Source organism: Pithys albifrons, chromosome 2 (assembly GCF_047495875.1).
Source record: "Pithys albifrons albifrons isolate INPA30051 chromosome 2, PitAlb_v1, whole genome shotgun sequence".
Lineage (NCBI taxonomy): Eukaryota > Metazoa > Chordata > Aves > Passeriformes > Thamnophilidae > Pithys > Pithys albifrons.
In genome coordinates, this window is record NC_092459.1 from 60861188 (window position 1) to 60877220 (window position 16033).

At 38.3% G+C, this 16033-nt stretch overlaps 1 protein-coding gene across 2 annotated transcripts in view; it reads left to right on the forward strand.

Moving 5' to 3' along the window:
• Nucleotides 1-16033, forward strand: part of AIG1 (androgen induced 1) — a 128045-nt gene that overhangs the window by 36026 nt on the left and 75986 nt on the right. Inside the window, exons 2-3 of one of the 2 annotated variants that reach the window (XM_071549214.1) lie at nucleotides 3533-3688; nucleotides 11362-11463. In XM_071549214.1, the coding sequence (XP_071405315.1) occupies nucleotides 3533-3688; nucleotides 11362-11463 (258 nt within the window). The remainder of the gene's footprint in view (nucleotides 1-3532; nucleotides 3689-11361; nucleotides 11464-16033) is intronic. The other variant, XM_071549215.1, reaches the window with a different exon arrangement.

Genomic DNA, 16033 nt, shown 5'->3' on the forward strand with positions numbered 1-16033 from the left:
GTCTTTATTTTCTGGTAGTAAACAGACATGTACAATTTGTTTATTCTATTAAGTCATGAGGAACAATCTTTTCTGATACATAATGGCAGTAGATCTCACTGTTTGAGAAGGTTTCTGAGCTGCTTGGTTTCATCTTCTGTTCACAGCTTATTTTTCTCCTGCATCAACTTAACAAGTGTTTGCTTTGCTATGAGTGTTGTTAATAACATACCTTTAGATGGCCATTGTCATTACTTGTCATCACATTATCAGTTTAAAGGTACTGTAGTATCAATTATAGTGGCAGTAGCCCCTTTAGTCTTCAATGGAGAAAACAGGGTCAGCAATAAGTTAGTATTTTATAACTATTCATTTATTTTCTTGGGTTTGCATACCTTGCTTACAAGTTTCTGCTTCTACCACTGTTACACGGTATAGGTAAGGTGTGTCCGTTTTCTGTGAAATTTGTATCTTTCTAAATCACTGTTTTCCTTCAAGCTTTAGTTAGAGCTAAAATTGGAAGGTATTTCCTCTGAAATACTGTTCTTGCTTACATTTCCAAGGGGAAAGAAAAAGTCAGCTGTTCAACAGCTTGAGGATGTTTCATATATAGATTCATCACCTGCAGATTTTCAAAATAAGGTCCCTGTGTTGAAAATGTGATTCTAAATCTGAGGTAACACCAGGGCACCTTGGAGGACATTGTTTAGAAAGAGTTTCTACTCCCTTGCTGTGAACTTTTCATGTCTGTTGGGCAGCATTCACACTGAGGAGCACGGACTTTAAAAATTCATTTCATACCATAAACCACCAGTGGCTGCAAACTATGCTTTTCCTATTCCAGACCCACAAAGGATGTAAATTGTTACTGACTCCAACTGTTTAGTTAATGCTACTGAGACTCATGCAGTTCTGGAGGTCCCCATTTTAATCGTAGATGTTAGGAAAGTGTCAGAAGAGTTTTCTTGCACATTCTAGAAAGGAAAGGAAGTACTAGAGTGAATGTATGTACATTATTTGTATGAAGAAGATGGAACTGTTCCTCCCTGAACACTATACAATTCTTCCATTGGCTCTGAGTGTTCTCAATAAAGATGCAATTTTCTCCTATAGGGATTTTTATTTGTTAATTTTTTTGTAGAATACTTTACTTCATACCTACTTTCTAAAGTCTTTGGGTACTTTCTTTCCCTTTAGGAGTTTTCAGTTATTCCCGATGATATCATTATATTTTCCCTTGAAGCTCTGTGTTCGTAACAGGATAATGAGGAGAGAAGCTGTTCGGTTTGTGATTGATTAGTGGATGTACAATCTCAATTCCCTTGGAAAGTGGGTGTGTGATTGTTTGAGTCTGTGTTTCTTTCAAGAGGGACCATTTCAGGGAATTGCAGTTAGAGCTGCAAACAATCCATTAGTCACTCATCCAGCCCTGCCAGCATAATACTGTTCCCTGCAGTACATTATTGAGTGTTTTGTCCAATATTGGTTTGAGTGACTCAAACCATGAGGCTTCCACCACTTCCTCTGAGAAACTATTTCATGGTCTGACAGAGCTCACTGTTAGGAAATATTTCCTGGTACTCAGCCTAAACTTTTTAACACCCAGATTGATCTCATTACTGTTAGGTATACTCTTTTTTCCCAGTTCTGTCTTCTTTGGCATTCACACTCTTGAGTGAATAGTAGATGGTATCATATCTCCTCATAAGTCAAGTAAATGCATAATTAGTTCTTCTGTTTCTGCTCTCCAAATAGGCCATCTGTTTGGTGGAAAACAGGGCTGAGTATGGGAACATTTTTCTTCTACCAAGTGGTTGTTTCAAGCAAATGATATGAAAAGTGCATTAGGAGTTCTTATGTAGCTCCAAGAAGTCCCAACTTATATTTAAAAGGCTTTTCAGAAATTATGTAGAAAAAGGTAACTTTTCCAGGCAGTCATTTGAAATAATAATACCTTTTTCTAGCACAATGTACAGCTCTAGCACTAGTAGTCTGTCACATTTCATGGCATTAGAGAATGTTTTGTAATGTTGCTTCATCTATTTATCAAGAAAATTATATGTAGCTACAGCCTGGAGAGAGGAGAGCAATGGCAGCAGAATTGCCAGAAAGTCCAGGACAGCAATGGCAGCAGAATTGCCAGAAAGTCCAGGACCACTTGAATGTCTGTCATTCACAGCTTTCCAGGCAGAATTTACAAGTTTTTGGGTCATACAAGGATTGTTGAGGAAGGAAATGTACTTTAATCCCTCCAATCATTACACATCTCCATATTTCTTTCTAGTAGCCAACATCTGTTTGGTATTTCTTTCCTTCCATCCGTCCTTCCTGCCTGCCTTAATATAGTTTAAAATCCTCAAAGATACATGCACATAATAAATTGTATTTTACAGAATCTGAGTATGTACTTTTCTTATTTGTTATGGATGATCTACTGCTTTGTCAGAGACTCCTAGTCTGGTGAACACTTAGATTTACAAGACTCTAAACTAGTACTCCATGCTTGCTTTGAAAAACATGCAGTATGTCTTTGAAGCATATATTTATGTTTTTTGATGAATCACTGTGTAATTTGGGAACCAAGCCCGTGTTTTGTTAATTTTTTATCTGAGATTACCTGATGCCTGTGGGTTTGTGACCCGGGTTTCCAGCTTCGGGAGTAAACAAGCTGCCTGCACTTCCTCTGAACTGTACTAGAAGAAGATGTGTGAGTCCTCAGGCAAGAGCATTCCTGAGCTAACTTATTAAAATTTTCCTTAGCTAATTAAGGAAGAAAAATGCCGCAATCAAACTAAGATCAAGTCAAGTTTGAACCAAATCAGTGGGTTCAGGTGATTAAACTAACAATTTAATATTACACATAATCTTACGGTATTGCAGACAAATGCGTAAATGCAAAAACAAAGGGAAAGGCAGGTAAATGACAGTCTGCCATCAGGAAAGGAAAGTGAATAACTCCTGTAGCTTTCTCATTCTGTCCTTCACTAGCTGAGATGAACTAAAGATAGTTTTACTGAAACCCAGGCTGTGTGCTGCATCTGTCAGGAAGTCTCAAACAATTCCTCCACCTCTTAGTGGAGTGTCTGGGGCAAGCAGAATCTCCAAAGGAGAGCTCCTGTCACAAGGGAAAGAAGCATGTATCTCTTTCCTTTCTTTTTACCGGGCGCATTCCTCACTTTTGCCACCTTAGAGGCAAGTGCTATGACTTTGGGTATGAGTTGTATGGAGTGATGCAGGAAGGGGTGCTTGCAGATCAGTCCCCAGCGGGTGGCACATATGTGAGGTGAGGATGAAAGTCCCACCTCTGGAATGGTCCTTGCACTCAAATTGATTTCCCCCATTGATGAGAAGCAAGGTGCATGCAGGGCTTTGAGTCTAGAAGCACACATGGCTTTTATGTGAATAACCTCTACCCATATTTAGGAAACTGATGTATTGCCACTCCCCATGTCAATTCCGTGGCAATATTCCTCATACCTGCCTGTTCCCAACCTCCTCTTTGCCAAAGGTCTGGTCTTCTCTGGGTTCAAGAGTGTGTTTCTCTTCCATGCAGGTTATCCAGGCTGTCTTCTTTGGGATTTGTGTCTTGACTGACCTGTCCAGTCTTCTCACTAGAGGAAATGACAGTCAAGAACAAGAGAGGCAGCTGAAAAAACTAATTTCCCTCCGTGACTGGATGATGGCTGTTCTAGCTTTCCCTGTTGGAGTGGTAAGTACTGTGTTAATCTGTGCGTGCCTTTGCAAACTGGTGAATGGTGCTACTTACTGATTATTTTCTGCCTGAAAGGCTTTCCCACCTCTATGCAAGAGACTGTGCAGAAAGGGAAAAATGGTAGAGATGATTTTACTATTCTTTTGTTTTTCACAGTTGTGAGGAAGCACAGTATACAGTGCATTGCTGAAATACTCTTTGGGTCACCAAAAATATATTGCAATAGGAACTTGATTGTACAAGTAATTTCAGATGTGTATTGTGCTAACAGCATTTAGACTTTTTCTGCACCACGTGTCATCATCAGGAGTAGTGAAAGTGCTGACTGTGGCATATTTTACACCATAGGGACCTGATTGAAGTTTGGGCTATAAAGCTATTTTGACATGGACAAGAAGGGAAGCAAAGTCCAGGTTGCCCCCTGTCATCTCTTGGGGGATTCAGAGCTGACAGAAGAATTGGGGTAGGAAAAAAGAGTCCTGTCAGTAATGTAAAAAACACACAGAAGGTATGTAAAAATGTGATTTTACATGTCTTTTTCAAAAGGAAGCTATTCTTTGGATCAGGTCCTGCTCCACTGGAACATTGCACATCACTTTCAACGGCGAGAGGGGAAAGCAGCTGAAAATCCAGAGTTTCATGAGTTTATACATATAAGTGTAATCTGTGTCAGTCTAATTCTAAGTTACACTAGGTTACATTACAAAAATATGTGAACATTTCATTAGAAGTATTGCTTTTATTGCAGTTCAGGCTCAAACTTTAGTTCTCTTTTTTATTTCATTGTAAAATAGTTCAAAATAAATTCAGTAGAAACAAATTTTTTTTCATGGTAGGACTACCAGAAAGCCATATGAGGTCTTTAAGGTTATATTGTTTCACAAAACCTGATCACTCACTGTCAGTTAACATATCAATTTATCATAATTTCATATATTCAGAGATGCTTCATTAAAATGTCATTTCACCATTTATGTGGAATTTCACAGTAAGTGAAGAAATATAGAATACTTCTGCGAAATTATTAAAGGCAAAGTGTATGTGAAAAACAGCAGGTACTTCTGTCATTAAGCCCCTGCTGGTAGACTTCCCTTACTGAACTTGCTCACCTCCTTTTGAGAGCTGTTGGGATAGCAGACCACAGTTTTCCAGCCACTGTAGAAGAAACTGGATCAAATAATACAGTTACTAGAAAATCCACGCATAAACAAGTTTGCAAATATATATTTTACAGGTGCAGAGATTTATAGTTTACAACTCTATTTTAAGAGAGATTTGGAGTTAAGAAATCATTGTGATTGTGATTGGCAACATATGTTTTTCCTATTGTGTTGATAGTAGAAGTGAAAAAGGAGATCACCATCATGTTATTTGTCTTTATTTAAATATTTTAAGTGCTTTTTGCACTCTTGAAATGTATGCCTTCACATGCATCAATGCACACCCTTCTTGGCTGTCTCATGCCCCTCAGGATTCAGGGATTCTTTCCTGCCACTGTTACAGCTTCATACTGCTCTCTGTGTGTTCCTTCACTCCCGCAGTGCCCCTGACATTGAAACTTTTCAAGATCTTTGAGAATTTTAACTTCACTTTGTCTTGGCAATTCTGCACATTTCTGTCAGGCACTGTTTGTCCTGCCACAGGTAAGCAAGGAATCCCAGCTAGCCATTGCCTGCACTACAGGTATTGCTGCAACACTTACAAGTTGGCAGTTCCCCAGAGATGTGTTGCATACCTGGAGCTAGCTACTTTCCCAAGGCTGTCATACAAGAACAACTTCTGTCTTAAACAAACAAACCAACAAACAAACAAATGCAAATAATAGTATGGCTGTGCTCATTGGACAGATACTCTGCATTTCCAAATGTGGCTTTTCTGTGGTGAGGGGAAGCAATTAATTGCCACGTATTATTTCACTTTACTTCTTACAAAGGAAGCCTTAAAATGTTGTTTTCATTGTTATTTCTTCTCCTGGCTACTGGGACACAAACTACAGCACTTCATAACTTAACACTGGTCTCAGCTCCTTCCTGAAACCTGATTCTCTCCAGCATCAGCGATCCCACCACACCGCAGCTACCACTTGCCAAAGCCTGGCCAGTGCAAGTTATTTACGTGTAAGAAAATACCCAGTGAAATTTTGCTATGATGAAGGTTCTCATTAGAAGGAAGCTTTTAAACAGTAAGAGTGTCTGCAGGAAAAAAAGTTAAAGTTCCCTCGTTTCTCATATTCGGTTAACAGCTTCCTCACTAAAAAAAAAAAGAAAAAAAAAAAGAAAAAGAAAAAACATTCTTTGCTTGAGACTCACCCACCTAGGTCTCCATGGAGCTTCTCAGTGGTTCCCAGTAGTGGCACAAGCGAACCTTCAGACATGAAAATTGGGCGGATGGGAATAAACTCTTTGTTAGGTTTCTAATGTAACAGCAGTGGTCATGCTTAAGTACTTGTCAGTTACCTTAACATCTACATTTTTTTTATTGCTTAGTGTTTTACACAGGCCATGTTTAGGGAATAATGCAAATGCTGGGGAACATTTTAAAGCCTTCTAACTGTAGTTTTTCAAGAGCAATCCACCACATTTTTTTCTGCATTTCTTGCTTACTGAAGCCCTTGAGATGACTTGTTCTGAAAAACAGATGAGGAAAGGGGTTTCCACTCCCAAATCAAACAACGGAGTGGGAAAAGAAATGTAACCAAGTAAAGTTTTTCATTTTTAGTGCTTCTTAAAAAAGTGTTACATGTAAACCATCTGGGAAGTCTGACCACCAACCTCCTCCCACCTTCCGAAGGGTGAGAAAGAACCAGCCCAGGGGTAAATAATCTCCTTGGGTGGCTTTGCAACAAATCAAATCTTGAAAAATCTGTGCAGCAAATCACATCTCTCCAGTGTTGTGGCATGCATTGTATGTCTTCAGGGGCTCAGATAAAACTGAATTGCCAACCTACTATTTTGATCAGAAGCATTAAGAAATAAACATGAACCTCTTTTAAGGACATAACGACTACTGTTTACTTATTGTTGCTCTTTTTAATACGACTCTTAAGAGAATGTAATCAGAAATCAAAAGCCTGTGCCATGAAAAGTCTGTGGGCAGCACTTTATAGCTCTTTTTTAGTTTATTATACGGCTGCAAAACTATTTAAATGCCTAGAGATTGGGAAGCATCCACTGAAAAAAATTGCTTGCATAGACATTTTAGAAGTTCATTACCAATTCTCATCTATAGTTACTTACACTTGCTGTCCCTTTATCCATGTAAAGAAGATATATAGGGAATAATTTGCACAGCTAGAAAAATATGAAACATGCTTAAGAGTCAGAGACTACACCAGTGGTTTCAACTATCCCTAATTTTTTCTGTTTGTTTGACATCGATCATTAGGTTGCCAACTTTGTATAATTAATTAGCGTTTTGTGTAAACTGTATATGGTTTTATCAATGTTTCTTGTAAATTGTACAGAGCAAGAGGAAGAAGAGATAGAATAGGCATTTGTAGTTTTTTAAGACTTGTTTGATAGAAATAGGGGAAAGAATGAAAATTGAAATTGTTACATATTAAAAGAGAAATTGCTGCCTAGAAAATTACAAACTCTAGCATAGACATTTTATATCATGTAGCATTAATAGCTTTGCTTGGGTCTGAGTTTAAACTGACTAGAATTACCTTGCTTTTTTATGTTTTTATAAACCTGTAATATGCAGGAGAGAAAGCCAGGCATGCTTTCTTATTTTGTGTTTCTCTGTACTGATACAGTCAAAAGAAAATCTGATCACCCTTCTTCTGTAGATCATCGGTTATGCTAATCTGTGATTTTATGCCAAGAAAAGATGTGTAGGCACTTGCTGCAGTTTCCTAGTTACCCCATTAATTGACCAGACTACAACATACTTTAATTTCCATAACTGACTCAACCATGCCAGAATCTCTCTATTCTGGATTTTATCCTTATATGTTGTGACAAGGTGACTGGTGATGGGAACATTAGTGAGTAGTGGTTCAGTTGTCTCCTGAAATCGATTCTCTGAGAGGGGTCTTTCCTGATTTTTATTTCCCACTCCTTGTGATTTCCTTCATTGTCTGTCTTCAGATCCATTTGGCATATTGCTGTGCTAGCACTAGATTCCACCTAAAGCCAGTACCATGCCACTTTGTGCTTACTGTGGTCTGCCTTTACCAACACTTCTGGATGTAATACCTTTAACCCTCAAAGAAGCTCACTAACAATATACTTACACTTGCAGTTAACCAAAAATGTCTTGGGATATAGCCAGAAAGCTTACCTTTTAACTGTATTTAGAACAAACTTTGTCAAGTTCATAAGGGTCTTTTTTATTTTGTCATGAGGCCATCCAGGAAATGACTGAACTGTGCAGCCCAGCCAAAAACAAAAACACATAGTGTAGGAAAATAAAGTTCCACTCTGGGTTCATTCTTCATTTGCATAGCATTTCTTGGGTGGACTCATGTAAAAGTGCAAATTATACAATTCTTTTCATTGGCTTTACTCTCTTAGTTTCTCTTCTGTGGTGTTTTGACAAAGCCACTTGATTTCTATTTTGAATCATCATCCCTTTCCTAACTTGTCCTTTAAAGTTTTTCCTTGGCAGGGCCACATACTCATCTCATGTCCTCTAAAACTTCAGACAAAAGATAAACACTCAAGAAATACCTCCTTAAGTGGGAAGACAGTGTTTTGTTTTCAGCCTTATTTTTTTTCTGTAGTTGTGTATTTGTTTAGCAATCTTTCAGATACCCGTAGTAAGTGAGCTATTCCATATTTTCAGTTTCCAAAGTCTACTTGCAAATTTGAGATACCACCTGGTCTGTAATGACCAGACCCTAGACAGATAATAATTACAGACAAATAGAATCAGAATAATTACAGACCTTAGATAAGTTAAGTGGCAAATGAAGGACTCATATGTTGCTTAACCTTATGTTTACTCAAACAATTGCTGTCTTTGGAAAAATGGCAATCTTAGGAGGCTCCTGTGCAAAGAAGTGTAAAAGCAGTTGCTGGTACTTTTTCTTTTTCTTGAATTGCAGGCTTTGAGTTTGTCTAAAGCGCAAGTGGAAGGGTGACATTTGTGCCATTTTGTCTAGGGAACAAAAGAAAATAAAATATTTGGCTCCCTGAAATTTGCCTGCTGCATATGAACAACCTTTTCAGCATGGCATGTGAGGGTAATACCCTGGCTTTCTCCACAAGAGTGAGTGAATTGTGCCAGGGAAGGCAACATGGGTGTAAGAGCTGCAGTTCTGCTTGAGCCTTACATGAGCAGCTCAGTTGTATCATGGTCTTGCACTGCATGCTCATGTTGATATTAACAAAGCCCAGCCCAAATAAAAGTCTACCAGGAGCAAAATGTAAGGATAGTAGAGGTTATTTAAAACTATCAGACCAACAGTTGCTCACTAATCAAAGTAAACTAATTTAGAAGCAGCCAAGGTAACTATAGAGCAAGTCTTCATTACAATTCTTTTTATCCAAAATATTTCATTTTTTTAATAGTTCATTTTATCCAAGTTAAGTAATTGTTAGGAAAGGTAAGGTGAACCATTCACAGACTGGAAGGAGTCTTCCCCAGGGTGTTGCACTTGTCTCATGTCGGGTCATCCTCTGGGGCAGGTTAGTTCCGTAACACGTTGGGTTTTGCGCACTTCCTTTGCCTTATGTCTGCCTTGTGATAGTGCTTTGCTAAGCAGCATTTGCCGTCTGTAGGTCCAGATGGTTGCAACCAGCTAGGCTGATCCTTTTCCATCCATTGGCTGACTTCAGTTAACGGACAGATGGCATGTCCCCTTTTTTCTTATCTTCACCTCCTTGGCAAAGTCTATTGTTTTATTCTGCTCCACACAAAAATCACAGGTAAAAGCATGCCAGCTTTGTCTTATTCAGTGTAAGAAAGTTCAGCCTAATCCTGGGTGATTTTTCTTGCTGTATGACTTCCTTGGAAAACATCAGTCTTGGTCTTCATATGCCTGAGAAGATGTTTTTATGTCCCAGTTGGTCTTAGCAGGTTCTCAGAGGCCAACTGTGATAATGCATGACTTCTAGGAAGCCTATAGAGAAGAGGATACTTCGCTTCCATTTTTCCTGCTGTTCAGCTATTCATATCTTGGCACTTATGTGTCAGCAGGTGCGTAAAGAGCTAGGCTGTGCCAATGCCAAGACTGGCCCAGAAGAGAGATTTCTTGTGGGGTACTTTACACTTGCAATATTTTTCAGGCTGTCCATCATAACCTTTTTTTTTTTTTCTGGCCTGTGTGCACTAGTCAAATAGTCCAAGTTTATTCTGAGCAGGCACTGATAGCTACCGTAACAGATGGACAACTGTGTTGGAAACCAAGAAACTATGTACTCTATGTACACTGAGGGAACAGTGTGCTGGTTCAGGTCATTCACATAACTGGCTGGCCAAAGTCTGCATGTCTGTGGTTAGAACAAGGTGCCATTGATTGACTGCAAACCTCAATTTTAACTTTCCAAAGTCAGAAGCATATGAAACAACTTATGCCTACACTATTGCACACACTAGTAATTTGCTGACCCTGCTGTGCTCACCCCGTATTTCTTGCACTTTCTCTTACTGACCCTGTAAATTAGCTGTAAGATCATGAGCCACATCAGTTTGAATGTAGCTGAATACTTCCCTTCTGATCTCAATGAAAGTCCTATCTGTTGCTCTCAAACTTTAAAGTAGGACTTACCATTGCTGTGTAGAGATCCCCTGTACATGGTCATAGAAAAGCTCTTGGCCCAGGTGTTGGGTTTTACTGCTATAAACAGTAAGTCTTTTTTATTACTGGAAAACTGTGACTCAAATTCAAAGTGAGAAAGCAGTGGTATTTTAATTAGAAAATTACTTACCTGCCCTAGCTAAGGTAAGCTAAAACTATTATTTCTGTAAATTTTTGTGGGTTTATATTGTCTTTGCCTTTTAGACATCAGGATATCTTTAAGAATTAGTGCACACTTTGGTAAAATTTAGCCTAGTACAAACTTTATCTAAGCACTGTGTCCTGTCCTCAGTCTAGGGGAAATAATGGTCTTTCTCTGGGCTCCTGGTAAATAGTCTCTGACAAGAACCAAGCCAAATTTCATGCTGACAAATTAGCAGGATATTAGACCTTTTTTTGTGGATCCCAGCCCATGAATGGTGTGGAGAGTAGTCAAAGGGCTGCTTTTTTTTAAAATGCTGTTTTGATTGCTGACACAAAGAAGTGCAAAGATGAATTTATAGGCTTCTGTTGAGAGGTGAATGTTTCATATTTATATGTTAAATGAATTCCAAGTGATATTTTACTTGATTTTCCATTTGTTTTCTATCCTGTTAGTGGTGAAATATTACTTATGTGCCACATCTGCTACTAAAGTATAGTATTCAGTTGTAATTTGTCCACAGGCATGTAAGTTAAAAAAATGAGATTTTTTCCAGCCTGAAAGTCAAGGATGGGGGGGGGGGGGGAAGAAATAAAAGTAAAACCTCTATGAATTCAAAGAGTAAAACAGATTCACACTGTTGATTAGAACAGTATTTGGTCAAAGAACAATAATGTCCATGTCTATCTATAGATCATTTGCTAAACTCCCCATTTTGCTGTCTAAGATATGTAGCTAATTTTTCAGAAACATATTTAAAAATGTCATTTTTTTTCTTTTTAGTTTGTTGTGACGATGTTTTGGAGCATCTATATCTATGACAGGGAACTGGTTTACCCAAAACTACTTGATAATTTTATACCAGCATGGCTAAATCATGGAATGGTAAGTAAAGCAATGCAAACACTTCCTTGTGTAAACAAAGTGTAAGACGCTGTGCATGACTCTGCATACTCTTAGAGCTAATCCCCTCAGAAATTACTAAAGAATGTGGCTTGCAAGCAAGAGGAGCATCTTTCCTTCCTTGACTCCTTGAGTCGTATTTCAATCTCTGTTAGCTTGGAACAGTGGAGTCTTGAACTTATGTGTCTTACATCTCTGGCTGGTTGTGGGGGTCAGCTGTTTTCTGTGATAATAAGGTAGCTTTCTCAGAGAAATACCACCCTGGTCATGAGGAATTTTAATCAAAAGAGACTTCCACAAAACAGAAGTTCTGACTTTGACAAATTTTGCCCTAAGATGACAGAAGCACTCAATTGAATGATTCTTTGCCATTCTACCAAAATATAATTTGTGTTGAGAAGTTTTGATTCAAGCACATTTGTAAAAAAATCTGGATTTTGGATTTCTATGTTTTTAGAAAAAAGTTGAAATAATTACTAATTTCTCAAACACACCAATCTTCTGTAGCAGAACCTGTATCTGAATATTTTTAATAATGTGGAATTCTATGCAACAGTGCAAAGTTTCAAAATTGCTGCATTGGTATCATAAAGGTAGATTCTTCAGAAGAAATCTGACCTTTTAATCCCTCTCTGGTATGTCACGTCAGACATTCCTTCTCTCAAACATATGTTTAAATGTGAAGGGAAGGATAAGGCCATGCTTTGCCATCAGGTACTTTCCACTGTTTATGCAGCGTTTGGAGCTCAAAAGTGTCATGTTTCCCTTTCTAGTTGCATCGGTGCAAAATGTTTTGTTATTACTTTGTTTTCTGTATCGAGGCATGGCAAACCATTTGGCACTGCTGTTCATCAGTAGATGACAGCAGAGCTCATCCTTCAGGGTGCGAATACTGTATCACCACAGCAGATCAAGATTTGTCCACTACTGCTGGGCTTGATAAATTGGTCCTTTGCAGAGTGGGGCAGATGGTACTGCTGTCCTCTAAATTGTTTGTAAAAGGAGCAGTACCAGAGTTCTGCTGGCACGAGGAGCATCAGCTTCTGCTAGATACTGCACTGTTTTATGATGTTTTGAAAGGAACAGCATGATATTATGTGTATGTAGAGCTGAGGAAAGAGCCTGATGACTCCCGCTGTGTTTGTTCAGGGTGTCCTCCCTTGAGTTTTGAGGTTACAAGTTGAATACCCAAACAGTAGCAAACCATGTATACCTTCATGGTTTTCCCCACAACAGATCAGTGGCATCTCTTGAGGACATTTATCCAGGTGACAGTCCACATACTGGACGTACCTAACATGTAACATTTTTCATGAATGTATATTGTGAAGCAGTTGGCAAGAAACAGCCTTACGTATTCAGGAAGTCTTCTCTGTGCCTTAACTAAAAGGCAACTGAAGCTTGTGTTGCTTTGTAGAAATGTATACTTACTAAAATATATGAAGGGGACTTTTGTTTGAGATTTTTGGACGTCATAAAGTTTGCTGAAATGTTTTGTGTGCAAGCATTACAGATTTTTTTTTCCACTTGAAATATTGTGGAAAGCATTTTTGAAAGACTTTTGTAAAGGAATTGTTTTCTGTGTCAGTCTCTATTTATCCAAGTGTTCTTTAGCTCGGTCAGTAGGGAAGTTTATGACCGCGGGGGTTTTCACCACATTATAGTCACATTCTTCTGATGTTTTATCCATCATTTTATCCTCATCAGCTTTCATACTCATTAATTCTGATGCATTGCCCACCATAGTATGAAAGCATTATTAAACTACCTTGAGAATGCCAGCACTTCACTTACTAGTAGTTACAATTTTGACATTGGCAAATTTTAGAGAATAGAATTTTTGCCCTTGGGGAAAACAGGTAGGACCTCTGGGAGTACAGTTTAGAAAAGTCACCATCCCTGGCAATTGTTTTTTACTGAAATAAACATTTATCCCCATGTATTCCTGCACGTTTTGACAGCAGCTGTGTGCATTCAATAATAATTTTTGTGAATGCAAGGATGGCTGTGCTGGAGCCCAGCCTTGTACAGCAAAACTCAGACAAGAGACTCATTACCCCTGGCAGAGTGAAATTTGACAGTGAGAGGTGGGTCATATTGCCTCTCTAGTATTGCTGATGCTTCCCAGATTTGTGTGACCTTCCCCTGCAGTACCTGTTGCAGTTCCTAAGGATCTGAGCTCAAATGTTACTTAACCTGTGGACACTCTGTCCAGGTTTTTTCACAGCAATTTCCCCAAAGAATGTATTTAGCACTGAACAAAAAAGCCACAAAAAGTAAAAAAGTTCCTGCTGTAATTGAAAAGTCATCTTTTCAAAAGTTTCTGACAAAAGCATTATAACCAGCTGTAACAACTTTCTCAACTGTCAACATCAGTCTGCAAAGTCCATACATAGAAGAGGAGTGAAAAGTCATGAAATCTGGCTATAATAATAACAATCATATTTTCATTAATCATATGGGCATGTGTCAAAATATTTGAGAGTATTCATACTTTAGAAGCATTTTAAGGTGACTATGTAGAAGACTGTACAAAGAAATTGTTTGAAGGGCTGGTTCAATTCAGTGCATTAGCCCAGGCAGAAGTGGTTTGGGCAGCAGTTTCTGCTGCTTTTTTAGGTTATAATAATTAGTTCTCATTCGCCTTTTTCTTCTCCTTTTCCATCCCTACTCTACGGTTACAACACTGTCTATACTTGAATTTCTGTTTTCTCAAGTACACAGTAATATCTTGTTAATACTCAGAGGTACTACTCCCTCATAGCAACACTGTTCAGTATAAAAAAAAATCCTAATTATAGAAAAAGTCCCCTCTAGAAGTGGAAAACACAAAGAAAATGAACCTTGGAACTACACAGTTTCATTACCAATTCAATCTTAATATTGTTTATAAAGTTTCATAGAAACTAGTTAGCTCATCCTTGTACACAAAGATAAAAGCCACAAACTATTTACCATAAAATTGTATATAGTGTCAAGAACTCTGTTTCTATACACACTGTAATAGTTGCAAATTTAATTCCTGTGTATTGGAAAATCTGTATAGTAAGTGGTGCCTTGTGGTACCAGATAGTTCCTCTTACATGCAGATTTATGCACCTGTGGAAGGTATCCCTACCAGAGTTGTACTGTGCCACAAAACTGGTATATTTCATCATCTCAGTCACTTGATTCATTCACAACCAATGGTATCACTATGATTTGAGAAATGATCAGGGAAATCAGTGGCAGGGTTGCTGTTGATTTCATCGATGCAAGGTTTTCATCTGTATTTGCTATGTGAAGAAGCACATCTGAGTAGCTGAAATTAAGCTCCTGTCAGCTAAAATAGCTACCTATCTGACGACAGCTGTTGGAGAATAGGCTGTGTCTCAGAGCCTTAGTCTGTTTCTGAAGTGTCAAGCGCACTTCCTGGATTCATTAATTATGCAGATGAATTCATCTTTGCGGGCTACAATTTTAGTTGCCCAATTACTGAACTCCTTCATCAAAGATGTCATTTGTGTTCTTGAGACTGTCCTGCAAGTTTGGATCCATTCAACAGGTACATTTTCCATGGGAAATACTCTTTCACATTTTCTGATGACTGTCTATCTGATCTTTATCAGTATTAGGAATTCTTAATTAAAGCTATCCTTTACTGTTTAAAACTGATGTGTCATAGTAATAGGATTTTTATCATCTCATTCTTTGCATCTCTTTGTGTTGGGACTGGAGAGATTGACGCATGGATAACATTTGTTTCAATAAGTTACATTCTCTTCAGTATTAGCACAGGCTATATAACTAGAGGTTGCCTCTATTTAACCAATGCCCACATAAACAGATATGTAGACTGAATGAATTTAAGCTTGAGCATTGCTGATTTTGAGCCAGGTTATATGGCAGGACTCCCTGCAGTATCTATCCAAGTTAACATACCATTTCAGCAAGAGAACTTCTTTGTTTTTCGCAGACACTGTCTCAAATTTGTTTTAAAAATGTGAATCATCTTGTGTTTGTGTCAAGGAAAGCAAAATACAGAGATAGAAATGATTTACTGAGGAGTTTAAGTGGCTCTGGAGGCTGGAAACAAAGTATTGTCTTCATATGAAAACTCTAGAGGAGTGGTCAGGAAGGGGGAAAGAGGAATATGCTTTGCATCTGTGGAGTTGGAAAAATGATTATTGTATGGATTCTGCTCCACTGCAGCCTATATGAGCTCATCCCTTGAAGTATTCAAGGCAGAGTTGGATGGGGCTCCAAGAAATCTGGTCTAGTGGAAGGTGTCCCTGCCCCTGGCAGGGGACTTGAGCCTCGATGATCTTTTAAGTCCCTTCCAACCCAAATAATTCTATGATTTTATGGAAGCTTTTTTTTTCTGGTGTAAATCCTTTTTCCTTGATGATTTGACAAGTAGAAAAATAGAAAAGTCATGCCAAAATCAAAATTCCTAGTAACCTGACATAGAGATTGAAAGGTCCAAAACTGGTGAGTTTATTGACAAACCGGTCTCTCCATCATTCCTTTCAGTCATCAAAGTGTTTCCTTCTAGCATGTTGACTTAAAAGTC